Raw genomic sequence first — 21,264 nt, forward strand, 5'->3', positions numbered from 1 at the left:
ATTTAAGTGTGTGGCTTCATTTCCGGACTGTGAATACACAAAAATACTTAAATGAGTTAAGTATCTAAAAGTAAGGATTTAGCAAATAATACCTTGCAATTTTCCATTTAACTGATTAGTTACACCGTAGTATCCGGAACCAAAGTCCAAAGTCCAACACTCGACACAGCAGCCATTTCCCCCTCCGCACCCCAACACTGTCAAAACAACCCCTCCTCTTCAGTATCTATCTACCTGACCCAGCAGGCCCAGCGCTATTGCATATCGCAGTTAGCTTAGAGACGTGTTTGTGAATGGGTCGTGAGGGGTTGGGGGCCTCTGCCTGCTCTATCCAAGGGCAAAGCATTGGAAACTCAGTCACCTGCCCTTCCAAGCGATATGATTCTCGTGTAAATACTCATAGGTTTTTTCTTTTTTAATTTGTACAAAAATGTACTTATTTGGACGGAGAACGGCGTATTTTATTGGTTTCTAAGCGGAGGTTTCCCTGATGTTCAAATCAAACTGGCAGTGATGAATGAGAACCAGAAGAGGATTGAAGCTTCGGTTGAGGCCACCCTTGTGGAAACAGTAGCAGACACGAAGAAGCATGGACAGTCCTTCAGTGCTGCTGCAGGAGTTGATGCTGATACAGATCCACATACTGATGCACAAGTAAGTAATAATCAAAGTAACACGTATCACCTAGGCATAGTTCGTGAGCATGCAAGGATTGAAGAAATAGGAATGACTGGTGCAATAAAATTGTAACATAATAAACTCTAATAGCATTAGGAAAGTCTCTCACCTTCTGTATAAGCCGAAAATCTCTCATAAGAGCCTTATGTAGATAAACGACCTCGAGTTTAAATTTATAAGAACAATGTTAACTCTGACACTGCAGCGGGGATTCTTCCCTTACAATAAGTTTTGTTGTTTGTGTGGTAAGAAAATAAAGGTTTATTTAATAGCAAAATAAACCAACCCCCTTGTTATCACACTGGTTTACTCATTGCTATATTTAATACAGTCATTAAAGCAAGTAAAATGATTATACCACACAAATTTACTTTACCATGTAAATGTCCGTTATGATTAGTACAACAACAATATGCGCAGGAGAAGATTCCCTCACATCTATACTATTTTTCTAACATCAAAATCATCTCCTGCACTTTAGTTCTCTAATTTAAGAATTACATTTCTAATACAAATTTCTTCTCTTTCTACTTTAATAATAACTTGGGACAGAAAATCACGGTAGTCGGTAAAACAATATAAAGGTCCACAAAAACGCAACCCAACAACACGCTAGGGTGGGGAAACCCCACACACACTACGAACAATTGAACATCTGTATGTTGAGTCCAAATGTTCAAGGCAACTGAGGTTCGTGGGTAGGGAAGAGATGTCCCAGAGATTCACACTCCAATAACAAAGTATTCTGGCACAGGAAAAAAAATTCCTTAAACCAGGGATTTCCCCATCGTGCATCACTTCGAACACTTTCACGCCTTTTTATTGCAGAAATATGGCAGATGTCTCGTTTTAAAGGCATGGTGAATAATTATATATGTATCCAAACGCATTTTAGTTTTCCTTGTAAATGAATACTTTTAGCAAACGTATAAAATTTAAAAAAATCGGATCTTTTCAAAACAAGAAATAAACAAATGTTAAAAATAAGGTCACAAAAGTATTTGAAGTGAAACATTGTTGTTGAGGAGAATAAATCAAGATGGCTGCACGTCGAACAACTTCACTTTGTAGCAAGACTATTACTTTTTTTTACCGAAGAAGTGTAATAAATTGATCGGAATGAAACATACTAACTTGTATGTGCTGTGAAGACCTGAAAATTACTAAGAAATACAAAACCTAATCTCTTTTTACTTGTGAAAGGAATTTATAGACTACCTTTTGAAGTACTCTAATTTCGACTGAAGTCAGGAAACCATAAAAGTATTATTCAACACAGAGTATTGGGCTAATCAGTACAGCCACGAAGGGTGGATTACTATACTGATATTAATTACCCTGTGTTATCAATATTCGAATATGACAACTGTAACCATTTGCGCGCCTTGATGACGTGGCATACTGAAAAGCGCCAAGGGGAAATAGGCCGGTTTTGCAAACCATTGATTTCTCGAGTTAAATTAATAAATTTTGTTCTGTTTTGTATCATACTGAATGCTCTAAAATATTCCATTAAGGAATATGATAAATTATTTATTACTTTTGAAATTTACGAAAACGTTTATTGCTAAATACAAATTATATATGGAAACAATAACATGTCTTATATTTATTTACAGGTAATTACAAACCATATACAAAATTAGATACATATTCATAAAATCTAAAGTGGTAAATACATTTTATAAGAAAGTGCCCGTTTAGTCTGTTTAGCATGTTTACTCGTTTTATCAATACAAGTTGTGAACGTTTTATAGTTGTAACTGTTATATTTATATAGAGCTTGCAAACCCAACAAACCTAAAATTAATAACTAATAACCAACCAGAACAAGTAACGTGTTTTGAACTGATATTAACTTAAAATCTAATATCAGCTGACTCATGGCTTTAAAACATTAGTTGACCGTTACAAAGTATGTACAAAGATTTCTGTAATAAAGATATTTTATTCATAAACGTTTAACCATAGTTTTGTAAGTTTAGCTCAAATAGAAAATTGACCCTTTTCCTTGATAAAAATCTAAATTACCTTATCCACACCGCGGCCAGGCATACCTGAAACCTGTTGTGTGCCTCAGGGATCCTGTTGTTTGTTTCCATACACGACATTTCTAAAATAGTGAAAACAAATTCTTTTGTTTGCGGGGGAGTATACCATATGTGTCGATTGTCTTTTTATGATGAGTTTATGGCTGACCCAACTGATAGCAAAGGGCTTGATTAGTTTCTATTGTTGCCGTTACAAAAAGGCTAAGGGCAAACCCGACCCTTCCAGAAACATCTGGTGCAAGTCGCCAAGGTGGGCAATTCAGTTCTTTGCAGTTACTTGTATGGTTATAAGTAACATAACTTTTGAGTTTAAATCGTAAGCTTTTGCTGCTTGTAGTAAATGCTAGCAGAATATGTACTATAACTCTAAAAAGGTCCTTAAAAAAATGATCGAATTCAGATTTAATCAAAATTTGTTTTATTACTTACAATATAAATAATTTTGCTGTAGTATAAATATGACTACTTGCTGTAACGATAATTATCACACTCACTATCGCTATAATTCGGATGCACGTACCTTCTTAGAGATCGCGTATAAAACAATGTAGTGCACTTAATTGTGCACTTGATGAGACAACGAGCATATTCACCAGTATTGTACTATAATTTGTAACCTATGTGTGTATCTGATGTTAACACGATGTAGATTTCATTTTGAGTTTCTTCGTCGCCGACCTTATTTTGAATGGCTTCAGACGAACATGAGGCTTATAGAGTGACCAAACGTCCCGGAAAACCGGGATTGTCCCGGTTTTTACTCATGTTATGCGATGTCCCGAAAAATGTTTATCGGGACGCCTAAAAGTCCCGGAATTCTGTTTAACACGTTAGCTGCGCGGAGTGGCGGGGCGGGCGTTGCCCGAATTGCGGCAGCGAACGCGATTGGCACAAACGAAATGAAATATTTCGGTCTGACGAATCCACATCAAGCTGTGTTGAGTAATGTATAATGTAATATTTAAACTTTGAACTATACTATTTAGCTATTTTTACCATTACATACCTACCATGATATATATATATATATATATATATATATATATATATATAATATATATATATATATATATATATACTCAATGTTATGTAATAATCATGATGTTGTCAATTATTTAATATCTATTATATACTATCATTTGATAACAAGTTAAATTTTAAACACTGCTATATGAACATAGAGTCTTGGAAGTTCATGAAACATTGTTTTGTGTGAATCTAATTAATTAATTGTAATTAAAGACATAAACTATGAATCAAGTAGTTCTTATTACGAATAATTCTTATCCAGGAAAACAAATTACCAGTTGGCTAGTTTGCGGCCTGGTCATGATGGGGAGGGAGGAAATGGTACATAATTCGAAGCCAAGGCCGTACCCGGGAGGGGTTCAGAAGGGTTGTCTTTCCCTACTTAAAATTAAAAGGTTATAGCTTTCAACGTTCAAATTCTTTGGTCAAATGGTCAGATGTGATATGTTAATACAAAAACATTTAAATGACTTGGAGGGTACTCCGTACCCCCCCCCCCCCAACGGCGGTGCTCAACCCCCCACTGGAGCTGTCCCGGTTTCTTCTGTGAATGATTTGGTCACCCTACTCAAGCCAGATTCCAGAAGTCAAGTCTACGACAGTGTCACCTTCCAGACGTTGCACCAAAACAAAGGAGAACTAGAGCTATACCCAACATTTACATTGAATCAACCCTTCTCAACATATATTCTGAATAATCTCTGTTTCAGTCACACATACGAGTACATGCATTATATGGCGCGTCACCTTGGAGCAGCCAACGAGGACGAGCGATATTACCAAGTGTTCCTCGTTGTAACCGCAAACCAAGCGAGTTAAGCGTACTTAAAATACTTAATCGTTACGTCCGAAAGAAATGTTACAGCTGTCCTAAATTAATTAACCACATATTAAAAATTGTAATTTTACGTGCATCTCTACAGCTTATTTCCATGTTAAGATAAATGGGTTGGAAGTAATTATTGCATTATAATAGCCATTTACAAAGATGGAGGAATTAAAAAAATGTATCCATAATAGAAACTAAAAAAAAAAACAAAACAAAAATAAAACAAATATTAATTTCCCGTGTTGAATTGTTAGATAATACAAGTATCTTTTATATATAATAAGACATTACGTATTTAAATAATAGAATCGTGTTCTGTTGAATGAATATTCAATTTGATAAGAAAGTTATCAAGTGCGTCTGAGATCTACTTTAATTTTCAAAAAATTACTTTATTTAGTACATAACGGCGGGAACGGCCGTACTGGTTTTGTTACAAATTTCGGTTCTCATAAATCTGAAAGAACTTGATAGCATCTTTTGTATTAGGCTATGAATTGTCTGTTTTATGTACAAATATTTTCACACTTAAGTTATTTCAATATTTAAACTGGAAACAGCTGAAAATATGCAGCACAAGTATTTCTATAATATAAATGCACTTTCTTCTTAAATAGACAAGTAACCCTTTTCTCTAACACGCAATATAGTTTTAACACGACATAGTTATAACAGGTGATGCCAGTCGAGTGAAAATATGGAGGCAACGAACAGGCCCGTGCTCAGACCGGTGTTTCGCATAGTTTTACCTGTGCCCGGGCCATCCCCGCCAGACTTGTATTGTACGGGGTCAGGTGGTGGCAGATGGTGGGGCCTTACCAATTACCTTTTCCGCGGCCCGCCACAGCTGAATACGGTCGGGGTCCTGCTAACGAGTGAAATACTACCTGTACCTGTAAACAGATGCCGCCCGCCCCAGCCAGGCCAGCAATGGTGGTAGTGCCTCAAGGTTGGTAGAGGGACAGGTTGACGCGTCCGGCCGTTTACGTGGTGCATGTTGCCGCTCACTGTGACGTCACCCGGTGACCAGCCGCGATGTTCTGCCACTCCGCGTCTGTACCATTACTACTGTACAACCAGTCTTGTACAACTCTCTTCTGACCTATTTAACTGTCTTTAGTGTACTTTTTGAATATTATTTTAATTATTATACTTTGTATTAGTTCTAATAATATACTTAATAAAAGACATGAACATGTGTAAATAAAACAAAGCGTTCACTTTTTCAAAATAAATGTGTATTTGAAGAACAATAATGATTTATGTACATATTTTTTTTTTCTTTTTTATTAGCTTTCGTTTTTCTAAATCAACGTCTCCTAGTCTTTTCTTGAATTTTGTGGCACAAAGATTAAGGTTTAAGTTTCCGCAATAGTTTCAGTACATGAGGGGTATCGGCAAAGAAAAACACTTTTTTGTTTTTGTCTGCAGGATTTTCAAACCATGGCTTTTCAATGAACATTCAGTTTGTTCCATAAACTATAGTTTCCCCCACCCATATCTGATACACATGCTACTACATCATAACCAGAGGTGCGAGCTTTATGTATGGCCTTAAATATAATTTCTTTTGAAATGGTTGTATCAAAACCGATGAAAATTGGCTGTTTCCAATTAGAGAACAGTCGTCTTAATACAATAACCTACATTTTTATTGTGAGCTCCTATAATTTGGTCATTTGTCTGGTCATATTCGTATGTTTCCTTCACTTTCATCTCATCATACATCAAAACTGCAACCTTCTCATATGTTTCCTTAGTTTCACCAGCAACTTCCATTAAACTGAAAATTTTTGTCAAAAAACGCTTTGCGTATATTTATATTAGTGATCCATCTGTTCAAAGTTGACAAACTGGGCAAGGGAAAATTACGTTTTCTTCGAAGATATATATATATATATCTTCGTTAGTCCATTTAACTCTGTTTTATTGCCTAGTAATAAATCTAACTGATATTTTGTAAATATAGTATTCAGCTTATCTCTTATTTTTGATTTTATCGACTGTCGTGAATTTTTCTTCTTCGATATATTATTAGTGAATTAGTAAGCCTACGAATTTTAAAAGATTTTCACTAAAAATATACTGTTTCTTTTAAAGATTTTCCTTTAGAATTTTATTTTCTTCCAATAATGCAATATATTTTTCATTTCTACTGGATTCTGTTTCCAAATTTGGCAAAAGAGTACTAGTAGTTAACTCGCTACTTTCCGCTCCTGGTTCGTCTGGAGAAAATATTTCAGATTTTTCAGGACTTGCCAATGAATTTACAAGTTGTTCGTTATTTCTATTTGTGTACCTCTTTTTTCTGTGTAACGTTATCTCATTCTCAGTTTTAACATTTTCACAAACTGAAGTATTTGTCAATTTTTTTAGAAGGAACAGCTGATTGTTTGAGCTTCTTTTTTCTCGGTAAATTCAACAGCTCTGATTTAAGATCCCTTTCATAGTCTTCTAGCAATAATGGTCTGAACATACGGAATAAGAGTCTGGGTTCCATTTTCCTGCCCGCTTACACAAATACACCCATCTACTCCTTATTTCAGGGTCTTTGGGAAAATTAAAATATACCACGCCTGTTTCCTTTGTTTTAGCGTGGCTCTTGTTACAGACAGCAACAGTGCACCTTTTCCCGGGCATTTATTAACCTAAAAACTGACTTTCAGTTTCAATATTTCTTTAAATTACTACTTGTAACGTACCATGATGATATTAGTCGAACTGCAATAGTCACATCAAGTACAAACATGTTACCCTCCAAAAAATACTACTATAAACAAATATCACCAACATACAACAAATATGGAGAACACAACACCTTAATGCTAGACAGAAGCGAATGCACTGTTAGGAGGCGGGAGTGGACCGCGGCGGCAAATCGCAGGTCACCGGTTGACGTCACGCCGGCGGCTCGGGGTATACTGCTGGGCGATATAGGGGATAAGTCAACCTGTCCCTCTACCAACCTTGGTAGTGCCTGACAGAGATGACTTCATGCTACCACTTCTTCCATCTCTCTCTCTCTCTCTCTCTCTCTCTCTCTCTCTCTCTCTCTCTCTCTCTCTCTCTCCTCTCTCTCTCTCTCTCTCTCTCTCTCTCTCTCCTCTCTCTCTCTCTCTCTCTCTCTCTCTCTCTCTCCTCTCTCTCTCTCTCTCTCTCTCTCTCTCTCTCTCTCTCTCTCTCTCTCTCTCTCTCTCTCTCTCTCTCTCTCCTCTCTCTCTCCTCTCTCTCTCTCTCTCTCTCTCTCTCTCTCTCTCTCCTCTCTCTCTCTCTCTCTCTCTCTCTCTCTCTCTCTCTCTCTCTCTCTCTCTCTCTCTCTCTCTCTCTCTCTCTCTCCTCTCTCGCCTCTCTCTATACTTACAAGCAGAGTGGCGCAGTCAATATAACGACTTGGATTGTTGATCCTAATATTCCAGAGTATTAATATATAAATCATCAATAATACATCCAAGACGATATAAAATATTTTTTGATTAGTAAAGATCCTAGTGAATATTAAGTACAATGTATTACTAAAATTGTTAACTATTAAATATTATCTGGTTTGTCTAAAATAAAAATCACAGTTCTAAATGAAAACAATGGATTTATTTTTAACTGGCAAATTAATAAGTTCAACGTTTCAGAATTTTTATCACTCTATTTTCCACAAAGAATTGACAAACCTTTTAGTAAATTTAAAAATTCCTTTGGCAAGAAATAAAAATATTAATCAAATTATCAAACTAAAAATCAGAGCTCTCTTCTAAAATAAAATAATAAAGTTTTAAAATAAAATGAAATACCACTTGGAAATAATTAAAATAAAAATGTTCACTTCTAAGTTCACTCAAAATACAAAATAAAATTTCAACTTCTCTTTACACTATTTGAACCTTAACTTTCAAGTCTCTGCAATTCAGGTTACAACTCTCTCTCTAACAATTATAAAGTTCAATTAATTTTCAATTAATAATTCACAATAAACAGTTCCAGTTAAATATTAATAAATTACTACTTTTTCAAATCTCAATTAAAGTTATTAACGAAGTTCAATTTTAATTCACTTCTCTTGCAAGCATGAACCAAATGTAACTTGTATGATTCTATTATGCTCTATTGTTCTTCGAGAATAAGTTATTCAGATTGCTCTGTAGTTTCTATGAATTTAATTTTTTCCTATAAAAAAGACAACAAAATTAATTTAATATCAGATCAAGATGACTTTTTCAATAAAACGTACAATAAATTTGGTGCTTACCTCAAAATCACTCGCGGAAAAAAAATTTAAGAAATACGGCGCACTGCAATTAACTTTACTCACGAAAATAACCAAAAAGAAGGGCGAAAATTATGAGCGTGCGCTTAAATACTTCCCTTTCCAAGACATCCGTGGAGCTCTCTCATTGGTCCAGCTGTATCAAACCAGGAGAACAATACTCACAATAAGACAAGTTCTAATCAATTCAAGGCAGTCAACCTGCCTTCTTAACAATTTAAAACTACCAGTGCTAACTTGCCAAAGGATTACATGTTCGATTTTACCCTGACATTTCACAATCTAATCTAAAATTAAGTCCCAATATTTCGATCCCAAAATTTTTATTTAATTTAAGTTTTAATTAAAAAAATAAATCAATGTAGCTTTAAAAACGCTACATTACTCCCCCTCCTTTACTTCTAAATACGGCCCTGAAGTTGATAAAAGAAATTTAACACCAATTAGCAATTTAAAAAAATGTTTTTAAAACGTACATCATTTAGTTACCCACCAATGTTTTTAGAACAGACAGAACAGTTAAACAAATAGAGATTGACCGTTATAAAAGGAATGTAGGTCAATAACTCGAGATAGCGAAGCCTATTCCCCTCACAATTCTAATTTTACTATCTACAACAGGTCAGTCTTTTCCAGTCCAAGGAATTTTGTCCTTTCCGGTCTCCTCCTGTCGACGTCTAGGTATGGACAGCAGCTCCCTCAGTCAGTGAGTGCTCGTCTTCACGGTCGTATGTATCGTCCCTTGGATCCGTCGTGTAGTGTAGGTCACCATCCCCGTTGTTGGAACCGCCGGTGGGCCGCGCGCGTGGTCCGCAGCGTGTGACCAGTGTTAGTGGAGTGTCAGTGCTGTTCCGTTTCTCACCTCCACAGCATTTCACATATAAACAGAACATTCTCTCTTACAATGACATAAGTCCCCTTTGTCACCATTTATGTCGGAATTTCAGAGCTTGTCTCGTTTCGTTTTCAAAAAATTTTAATTTTTATCCAACTCAAAGATTGCTCATTCTTTCCTTCATAAACTTTATTAAAATATTTAAGACCCTTTTTTTTTAAATTACTAACACGTTATTTACATTGGATTACAAGGGGGGGGGGGGTTGACCTGAATTTCTTTCTCTCATTCATTCACTATAAACAAATAACAACATGAAATTGGACACACAAGAAGGAATGTTAGTACATCAATAATATAATGTCTTTATACTAATATCAGACAGTATAATGGTTGTAGACACTATTATTAAATACTACATTTCTTAATTTTAAAGTCCTGAGGCCATGTAAATTATCCTCTTCATGTAAATATTTATTTATATGTCATAAAAATCCCCTTTTTCTTTTAATACCTGAAAGAAAACACAAAACCTTGACTTGGCCTATGGTTACTCAATTATGACATTTTAATATGGGGATTTTTTTTTTTAATTTTATGCTGAAAGAAAAAATTGTCCAATTGTTCTTAACTGTCCAAGTGTTCCAATAAAATTTCACTTAAGCGGGTCTCAAATCTTGTAAATGCACTCTTTTCAAAATTTTTAAGTCCTTGGTGTGCTGTATTATATAACTGTTCTCTGAGATAATAATCACAATCTTGTATGGTCCGTCAAATTTCCTATCCAATTTATTTCTGTGTCCAGGTATTTTACAAAACACTTCATCATTAATTTTAAACTTTCGGTGGTTTCTATTATAGGGCCTTAACTTCGAATTTTTAATAAACTGTTTATTTAAATTTTCCAACGCCTCCGCATATTTTTGACATTTTTCCTTTGGCACTAAATTTTCAAAAATTGATTTCAAGTTCCACTTTAAATCCAACTCATTGTTAGGTTTAAAATTAAACATTAAAGAATATGCGCTATACCCAGTACTGTCATTCACACACGAGTTAACTGCTTGTTGAATTTTACTTAAATCAGAGTCCCAGTTCCTTTTGCAATCGCTATACAAGCAAGTCAAAATTGAATTTAAGTTTCTTAAATATCTTTCAGATTTGTTACCCTGGGGGTTGTACGGGATTGTAGTGATTAATTTCACACCCCATTTGAAACGATTTGCTCCTAACTCCTCGCTGGTGAAGTAAGTAGCGTTGTCGCTCACAATAATTTCCGGCAAACCAAAGTTTTTAAAAATATTACTCTCTAAAGCTTGCAACACCATACCTGAATTTACTTTCTTGAGAGGTACGATCCAATTGTACTTTGTGAAGTCGTCCACCATGATTAAGATGTATTCATTCTGTCTTGAAGATCTAGGTAGAGGTCCAAATACATCCATGTAGATTTTCTGTAGTGGACGTGTCGAAATGTTTACATGCAGTTCACCACGGTCCCTCCAGTTAGTAGGTTTACTGCTAAGACAAATAGAACACCTTTTTACATTGGACTTCACAAACTCATTCAGATTAGGATGGTAAAACACCGCTGTAATTTTCCTTAATGTTTTATTAACTCCAAAATGCCCCCCACTTGGGCTATCATGATAATAATCAAAGACCGCCTTAAACATAGATTCGGGGAGAACTATTTTAGGGGATTTAGATCTCGAATTTGTATAAAATAAAATTCTTTTTTCTACCCAAAACCCTTTGCGCTCATCATCACTACTAATGTTTTTTAACTGTTCTTGCACAAATTTGTCCTTATTCTGTTCCAATTCTAAATCTTTGGGTAAGAAAGGATAGAAGTTATTTACATTACAAGTTACATTTACTACACTATTTGTACACACATTTACAGCAGAATTATTTGACAGTTCTTTCAACACCTCTCCATTAACCTCATCATTCTCATCAAACAGCCGTGACAAACAGTCTGCAGTCACATTATCACTCCCCTTAATGTGCTTTACAGTGAAAGGAATTGATAAAATTGTTTCCACCCATCTACCAAGTTTCCCTAGTTTAGTGTGGTTGCTCAATACCCAAGAAAGTGCGGAGTTATCAGTGTACAAGTTAAACTTCCTTACTTCGAGAAATTCCCTGAATTTGTTTATTGAGCACACCACTGCCAGAGCCTCCTTGTGGTAAGTACTTAGTTTCTCTTCATTTTCAGTAAATTTTCTCGAGTAATAAGCCACAGGTTTTAAGTTCTTATTGTTATCTTCTTGCAATAAGCAAGCTCCTATTGCCCTGTCACTCGCATCACACTGCAAGGTGAACTCTTTATTAAAGTCAGGAATAGCTAACACAGGGGGATTAGATATCTTATTCTTTAACTGTACAAACGATTTTTCACACTCTTCGGTCCACCGGAAGACTGCACATTTCTTCCTCATAGCGTTCAGAGGAGCCGCTATGTCCGCATAGTTTTCAATAAATTTAGAAAAATAGGACGTCATTCCTATAAACCGCGCAATGTCCCTTTTGTTTTTAGGTCTCCTACACTGTTGAATATTTACAGTTCTTTCTGGGTCAATTTTCAATTTATTTTCACTCACAATGTGTCCCAGAAAATTTATTTCCTTGTAACAAAATTTAACTTTATTAACATTTGCTGTCAGGTTATGGTTCCTCAAACAGCGTAAAACTTCCCTTAAGAGGGCATAATGTTCATTTAAAACCCTTAGAGTATACTATAATATCATCTAAGTATGTTAAAACACATTTAAATTTTAAGTGTCCAAGCACTGAATTTAAATAAGCAGTTAAAACGCCACTGCCCACAAGAAGTCCAAATGGCAGTCTTTTAAATTTATAACTACCGAATGGCACAGAGAAAGTTGTCAAATTTTGGCTTTCATCAGCTAATCTAATTTGATGATAAGCTTTTGATAAGTCTATGATGCTGAAATAGCGGTGACCACTTAAATGCGGGTATAAAGAATGGAGATCCCCAATTGGAAAATTTACAGCCTCAATCTTATTATTTAATTCCTTATAATTTATCACCAACCTTTCTTTTCCCGGTTCCTTTCCCACCAAAAAGGCCGGACTGGAGTACTCACTTAGGCTTGGCTCGATAACATCATGTTCTTGTAGCTCACCGATGATTTCCTTCATTCTCACCATCTTCAGAGGGTTAAGTGGATAAGGCCGCAGTTTGACTATACCATCATCCTTTAATTGGATCTTGTACTCGAAATCAAGAGTTTTCCCCAGACGTTCAGAAAAAACTTCAGGAAACTCTTCAATGATTTCTAAAACTTGCTGTGTAGCTTCGGAACTCCCTATCTTATAATTATGATTTATATTTAACACATTAGAACTAGTGTTTTGAATTAAATGCACTGACTTGTTCAAGTTAAAATCGAATCTACACACATTGTTTTTTTAAATCAATTAACAACCCAGTTGATTTAATGAAATTAGCCCCTAAAATTCCACATTGTGATAAGTTATTAATTACTACTAGATTAACCCTCCAGGATAAGTTGTCAATTTTAATTTTAAGATTTAATTCTCCTAGTACATTTAATTTTTGGTTTCCAGCACTAACACATTGTACCTTAGATTCTAACAATTTGTTAACTAAATTCGCTTCCCTTAAATGATTATAAAGTTTCGCACTGATTAAACTTAGTGTACTTCCAGTGTCTAACAAAAATTTCACATTAACTTTGTTTTCTATATTTACTAGTACACTTGGCAAGGTACTTTGGCTTTCCTCATGGCGTTTCTGCCACATGTGATTAATATGTCCGGATTTTTGTTGGGGACTATATTTAAAATCTTTTTGAGTGTCCAGTTTACGGGAAGGGTTAGAATCTAAGCTACCTTTTTCTAAGCCTTCCCCTTTTACAAGTTTTTTGGAATATTGGAGAAACGGGGTGGCCTTTCAACAGGCAATTTAGGTTGATTACTAACCTCATTACCATGCCAAGTTCTACAGTCTCTAGCGTAATGTCCTATTTTCTTACATTTAAAACATGCAACTTGATTGTTATGGCCTAATTGAATGTGATTAGTTATAGGCCTACTTTCCCGGTTTGAGGTGCCTTGTTGAACCATCCTCAACTTATCCGCATACTCAATATTTTGGCACCTTATGCAGATTTCATCCAACTCCTTGAGCGAAGTAGGATTTCCCATAAATATCATTTTATTGCGGGTGTCTGGGTTTAAACCTGTTTTAATAATATCTACTACTTCCCTCTCTGACATTGATGTGGCTAATATACTAACCCATTCCTTAACATCCAGTATAAAACCACTCAGGCTTTCATTAAATTTTTGGGGGCGATAGATCTTTTCAAATTTTAATTTCTCGCGATAACAAAGGGGGACAAAGGTAGTTAACAAATTTTCATGAACAACACTGACGGGTTGTCCATACTCTTTCGCTTCCAAAATTTTTGCCAATAATGGACCTTGGCAATAAGACACGCAAATTTCCAAGATTTCTTGATCAGAACATTTTGTTTCGTTTTTTAATGTTTTAACAACTTTTAAAAACTCCAATAGTTCATTTACTTTTAACCCGTCCGTTACCTTGAACATTCTAAGATACCTTTCAAGTGGGTTATGTAACTTATTATATACAATTGAACGATTCTCAGGTACGAAAACATCATTACACATATTAACGGGTATTGGTCCTTTCGTAATATTTTCAAGTGCTACACTTTCATTTTCCGTCTCCAGGTTAGATTCTGATAGCCGGCGTTCTATTTCGCTACATAATTGTTCATCCAATTCTACTGATTTCAATGACTCTTCCTGAGCTACTAAACCCTCAGACATTCTATCAATTTCTTTGATCAAGTTATCCGTTAATTTGAATAGACCTTTCAGGTTGTTCATTCGCCTTATCCAATGAGCAATTTTTACCTGGCACCGCAAAATTTCCAAATTATTAGAACCCTTTATTGCCTTTTCCACTCGAAGAACTAACACTTCATACATAGCAGCACACTGTTTATATTCCTCATTGCCACTTACTTTACTAGACAAATTTAGCTTATTGCCAATAATGTTGAGACCTACTACCTGTCTCAATAACTTTCTAAGTTTATCTACAGTGCTATCAGTAATTGTTTCCACACCACGGAACCACAGTTCATAAATTAATTCGTCCTTACTTAAAAAGTCCACTTTGAGAGCCATTTTAGGTTAAATAAATTTAACTTAACTATCACAACTTAACTAGACAACACAAGTTCTTGCCAAAGTTTTCTAACAAATTTTATAACAGTTTGTATAAGTTTATTAAAAATTCACTGGATACTTTACAAGCAGAGTGGCGCAGTCAATATAACGACTTGGATTGTTGATCTTAATATTCCAGAGTATTAATATATAAATCATCAATAATACATCCAAGACGATATAAAATATTTTTTGATTAGTAAAGATCCTAGTGAATATTAAGTACAATGTATTACTAAAATTGTTAACTATTAAATATTATCTGGTTTGTCTAAAATAAAAATCACAGTTCTAAATGAAAACAATGGATTTATTTTTAACTGGCAAATTAATAAGTTCAACGTTTCAGAATTTTTATCACTCTATTTTCCACAAAGAATTGACAAACCTTTTAGTAAATTTAAAAATTCCTTTGGCAAGAAATAAAAATATTAATCAAATTATCAAACTAAAAATCAGAGCTCTCTTCTAAAATAAAATAATAAAGTTTTAAAATAAAATGAAATACCACTTGGAAATAATTAAAATAAAAATGTTCACTTCTAAGTTCACTCAAAATACAAAATAAAATTTCAACTTCTCTTTACACTATTTGAACCTTAACTTTCAAGTCTCTGCAATTCAGGTTACAACTCTCTCTCTAACAATTATAAAGTTCAATTAATTTTTAATTAATAATTCACAATAAACAGTTCCAGTTAAATATTAATAAATTACTACTTTTTCAAATCTCAATTAAAGTTATTAACGAAGTTCAATTTTAATTGACTTCTCTTGCAAGCATGAACCAAATGTAACTTGTATGATTCTATTATGCTCTATTGTTCTTCGAGAATAAGTTATTCAGATTGCTCTGTAGTTTCTATGAATTTAATTTTTTCCTATAAAAAAGACAACAAAATTAATTTAATATCAGATCAAGATGACTTTTTCAATAAAACGTACAATAAATTTGGTGCTTACCTCAAAATCACTCGCGGAAAAAAAATTTAAGAAATACGGCGCACTGCAATTAACTTTACTCACGAAAATAACCAAAAAGAAGGGCGAAAATTATGAGCGTGCGCTTAAATACTTCCCTTTCCAAGACATCCGTGGAGCTCTCTCATTGGTCCAGCTGTATCAAACCAGGAGAACAATACTCACAATAAGACAAGTTCTAATCAATTCAAGGCAGTCAACCTGCCTTCTTAACAATTTAAAACTACCAGTGCTAACTTGCCAAAGGTTTACATGTTCGATTTTACCCTGACATTTCACAATCTAATCTAAAATTAAGTCCCAATATTTCGATCCCAAAAATTTTTATTTAATTTAAGTTTTAATTAAAAAAATAAATCAATGTAGCTTTAAAAACGCTACTCTCTCTCTCTCTCTCTCTCTCTCTCTCTCTCTCTCTCTCTCTCTCTCTCTCTCTCTCTCTCTCTCTCTCTCTCTCTCTCTCCTCTCTCTCTCTCTCTCTCCTCTCTCTCTCTCTCTCTCTCTCTCTCTCTCTCTCTCTCTCTCTCTCTCTCTCTCTCTCTCTCTCTCTCTCTCTCTCTCTTCTCTCTCTCTCTCTCTCTCTCTCTCTCTCTCTCTCTCTCTCTCTCTCTCTCTCTCTCTCTCTCTCTCTCTCTCTCTCTCTCTCTCTCTCAGTGGTGGCTTGGCAGCCGAGCGGAACGCAGGTCTGATTGGGCGCGCTCCGATTTTGAGGTTATGCATTGTCGTTATACCGGTTGTGGGTGATCATAGGACTAGTACTTTTGGCAAGTTACAGGAAGTGAATGAAGAATTAGTGCAGTGAACATTTTTATTCATCATGCAGTGTAACAGTTGTTTAAAAGGTATAGGTGATGAGGAAAAATACTTGAAATGTGTTCAATGTGAGTATTGCTTCCATGTTTCTTGTTTAAATGAATTTACTGATGAGGACTACAAGTTTATTATTACATCTAAAAATTTATGGAAATGTTCTAAATGTTTTAAAACTAAATCTGTTCGTAATGATGAAACACCAGTCACTCCAATTATGGAAAAAAATAAACCTATCTATTCCACTGGTAATTCTGATTCGGAAGCCACAAATTCGGAAGGTGGAACGAAACGAAAAGATACTTGCCGTAAATGTAGAAAGGGTTTCTCACATAACTCACACAGAGCGAGGTGTGTAAAGTGTAACTTTTCTTATCATTTTAAGTGTTCAATAAATAAAGACGAATATGGCAAGTTTCAAAATAAATGGGTGTGTGAAAACTGTGTACAGAGACAGGATATTCATGAGATAGAAATGTCGCATACACAAACAGAACAGGCAGGAGTAACTTTGCTAGAGATTCTAACAGAAATGAAAGCGTTCAGATTAGAAGTTGCTAAAAGTAATAAAAATTTTACTGACAACTTAAACAGTTACTCTGAGTGGGTGCAGGAAAACTCTGAAAGAATTAAGTCAATAGACATGAATTTAAGCAACATTACAAAGGAAATTGAAATTATACGTCAGGAAAATTGTACCTTAAAAAAGAACAATGAGCAGCTGACTAAAAAAGTAGTTGAGTTGGAACAATCATTAAGGGACAATACTGTGGAAATGTATGGTGTACCGTACAACAAAGACGAGGACATAATAACAATTGTAAGCAATATTTCTAAGGTAATTGGATTCGATTTTGGGTCTGAAATGATTGACAATTGTTATAGAATAAAAAGTTCTGCAGCGGGCCCCGCTAAACCAGGATCTATTGTTGTAAAAGTCCTGAGAAAACTGGATAAGGAACGGTTTATTTTGATGCGGCGGAAGAAGCGGAATATAAATACTCGTGACCTTGGGTTCATGGGAGGGGAGGCCTCACCTGTGTACATAAATGAAAGTCTGACTCAAGATAAGCGCAAGCTGTTGAATGCTGCTAGAATAGCCCAACGAGAAAAACAATATACATTTATTTGGGTGAAAAACGGACGTATTTTTCTTCGGAAAAATCAAGGAGACAGGGTGGTAGTTGTCGACAGTTTGGATGACGTAGAAAAATTAGCGTGATGTCATATCTGGTTTCAGGGTGTTAATTTTTATGTGTGTAGTGTTAAAATGGGTGTTTATATATTTTTGTTTGTTTGTCTAATGTATTATTTCGGGTTATGTTTATTATGTAAAGTGATTTTAGTAATAGGGTGTAAAACTTTCATTTGTTGTATCAATGACAAGTAGTTTAGAATTTGATCAAGAGCCTTTGTCTTTAAGTAATTTAAAGGATATTTTTAATAGTAAAACAAAGTTTCTAAAGTTAGTTCATGTAAACGTTGAAAGTATTATCGCTCATAGAGATACTTTTTTAAGTACCTTTAATGATAAACTGTTTGATGTTATAGCAGTATCCGAGACTTTCTTAAAACCAAATATTCCATCTGTGTCTTATTTGATGGATGACTACACATTAATACGTCATGATAGGGAGGATAAGGAAGGAGGAGGTGTAGCTGTTTATATAAAAAATCATATTAGTTATAAAGTTGTTGCCTCATCTGAGAAAAAATATAGTAAGAAACCTGAGTTTATACTAATTGAATTGTGTTGTAATTGGAGGTTGTTATTGTGTGTTATGTACCGGCCACCTAAAGCAGGTTATATGTGTGAATTTTATCAATTAGTAGGAAATTTGTTACCCTCTTATAATAATGTTATTTTGATAGGAGATTTCAATATTGATTTGAAGACTGATAGATCTTTTTCAGAAAGAGAACAAATGTTAAACTTTGTAAATAATTTAAGTTTGTATATTTTGCCATTGAATTCGACTTATCATAGACCTGATACTGATTCTTTATTAGACTTGATAATAACAAATAATGAATCTAGAATAATGAAATTTGGTCAGTTACATGTATCTGGAATGTCTTATTACGATGTCATATATGTTGAGATAAATTTAAAGAACAAACTGTTAGCTAGTAAGGGTAGTATTGCTATAAGAGATTTTAAAAATGTAAATTTGGAACAGTTGAAACAAGATTGTAATTCTCTAGAGTGGAATGATGTTTTTACGAGTGAATTCATAGATGATAAAGTACTATATTTGGAAAATAATCTCAATAACTTATTTAATAAACATATATGTGTTAGAAATGTGTCAAATAAAAGGAATCCATGCCCATGGCTAAATGATAGAATAAAAAATTTGATGAAAGAAAGGAATGTAATTTATAAAAGATATGTACAAACTAAAGATTATCAAATATGGGAAAATTATAAAATTATTAGAAATAGAGTAAAGACTGTAATTAGAGATGCTAGAAATCAATATTTCTCAAGCGTGTTGGGGCCAGATAAGAGTAGTAAAAAAGTGTGGGGTGCCTTAAAAAACTTTGGAAGTAGCAAAGAACCAAAAAGTAATCCAAGTCCTGTAGTTGATTTTAAATAGCCTTAATGAGTATTTCTGTGGTATAAACAATGACATTGATATTGATCTAATAGATTATTACAAATCAGAAAGAAATAGTGCTAATTATGGTAGTTTTAAGTTTGACCAAGTTAATAGTGAAGTTATACACAAAGCTTTAATGGATATATCATCTAATGCCGTTGGTAATGATGGTATTCAAGTAAGGTTTATTAAATTAATTTTTGAAGAGATAAAACTTGTATTGTGTCATATTTTTAATTATTCATTGGAGAAATGTGTATATCCTAGTCAGTGGAAATATTCCTTAGTCCTACCACTTCTTAAAATAAAAAATCCAGTAGAGTGTAAGCATTATAGACCAATAAACTTATTGTGTGTTTTAGGTAAAGTATTAGATAAGTTAGTGTATCAACAAGTATATAAGTTTTTAAATGATAATAATATTTTATATAAATATCAGTCTGGATATAGAGCCTCATTTAGCACACAAACAGCTTTGATTAGAGTAACCGATGACATAAGAAGAGCAATGGATCAAAGGCAATTGACTGTGTTAATGTTACTTGATTTTTCTAGAGCCTTTGATACTGTAAATCATGAACTTTTACTGTCAATATTAGAGTCATATAATTTTAGTTTTGATGCAATAAAGTGGTTTGGTGCTTATCTTTGTGACAGATACCAAAGGATCAAAACAGCTGAAGGCAATTTTTCGGATTGGAAATTGAATAGTGTCGGTGTACCCCAAGGGTCTACTTTATCAGCAATGTTGTTTTCCATTTATATTAATAGAATAGGAGATTCAGTAGTGTTTAGTAAAACCATGTTGTACGCTGATGATATGCAGCTTTATATTCATAGTAATTGTGACAATATTAATAATGCTGTTGAATTAATTAACGAAGATTTAAAAGTTTTGTATAGATGGTGTATGAATCATGGTTTACATCTTAATGTATCAAAATGTAAACCTATAATTATTGGATATTCACGAATTTTAAATAACATTGATTTTAATAATATAGTGTCAGTAAAAATTAATGAGGAATCATTAAATTATGAGAAATGTGTTGTTAATTTAGGTTTAAGATTAAGTAATAATTTTAAGTGGTCTGATCAAGTTAATTATATAGTTAAAAAAGTTTTCCAATGTATATACCAATTTAAAAAGATGTGTTTCAAGCCGTCAATTGAAATAAAAAAGCGGCTGATTTCTACATTGGTTTTTCCATTTATAGATTATGTTTGTGCAGCCATGTGCGATTTAAAGAATAATGAAATAAACGAACTTCAAAGAGCACAAAATGCGTGCATACGGTATATTTTTAATTTAAAAATAGATGAACATGTTACACCATATTATAAATTGTTAGGATGGTTAAAAATAAATGAAAGGTTAGAATACAGTGTCTTGTCTTTAATGTATAAATGAGACTCACTTCCCTGACTGTATCTTTGAGAATGACGACACTGGAACGTCTGGTAACCGCGAGGCAGGCTCACGGCCAAGAGCTTGTCGTGGTAGCTGGGCCATTGCCAGAAGGATTGTCACTCTCTCTAAAGCCAAATGGGCAATTTCTAAATTTGCCCCTTTCAAATCTGCAGGAGGGGATGGAATCTTTCCGGCCCTGCTTCAACAAGGGCCGGAGAATCTCCTTACCCTTCTATGTGAACTATTCAGGGCGAGCCTAGCCTATGGGTACATACCACAAGTCTGGCGTCTCAACAGGGTGGTCTTCATCCCTAAAAAAGGGAGAGCGGACTACTCTGTCCCTAAATCTTTTCGTCCCATCAGTTTATCTTCGTTTCTACTGAAAACATTAGAAAGACTGGTGGAGAGGCACCTGAGAAAGGGAGTTCTCTCAGACACTCCCCTTCATCGCAACCAACATGCATACCAGCAAGGCAAATCCTGTGAATCAGCACTGCACCAACTAGTCAGTAGGATTGAGGATAGC

General features: G+C 34.4%; 2 protein-coding genes across 2 annotated transcripts in view; both read left to right on the forward strand.

Moving 5' to 3' along the window:
* The window catches only part of LOC124369583, a 51,706-nt gene extending 51,468 nt beyond the window's left edge, over positions 1-238 (forward strand). Inside the window, exon 3 of the mRNA XM_046827624.1 lies at positions 131-238. Coding sequence (XP_046683580.1) covers positions 131-238 — 108 coding nt within the window. The remainder of the gene's footprint in view (positions 1-130) is intronic.
* Positions 239-291: 53 nt separating this feature from the next.
* LOC124369843 overlaps positions 292-21,264 on the forward strand; it is a 337,436-nt gene continuing 316,463 nt past the window's right edge. The window contains exon 1 of the mRNA XM_046827974.1: positions 292-654. The gene's annotated coding sequence lies outside the window, so the exon portion shown is untranslated. The remainder of the gene's footprint in view (positions 655-21,264) is intronic.

Source organism: Homalodisca vitripennis, chromosome X (genome assembly GCF_021130785.1).
Source record: "Homalodisca vitripennis isolate AUS2020 chromosome X, UT_GWSS_2.1, whole genome shotgun sequence".
Lineage (NCBI taxonomy): Eukaryota > Metazoa > Arthropoda > Insecta > Hemiptera > Cicadellidae > Homalodisca > Homalodisca vitripennis.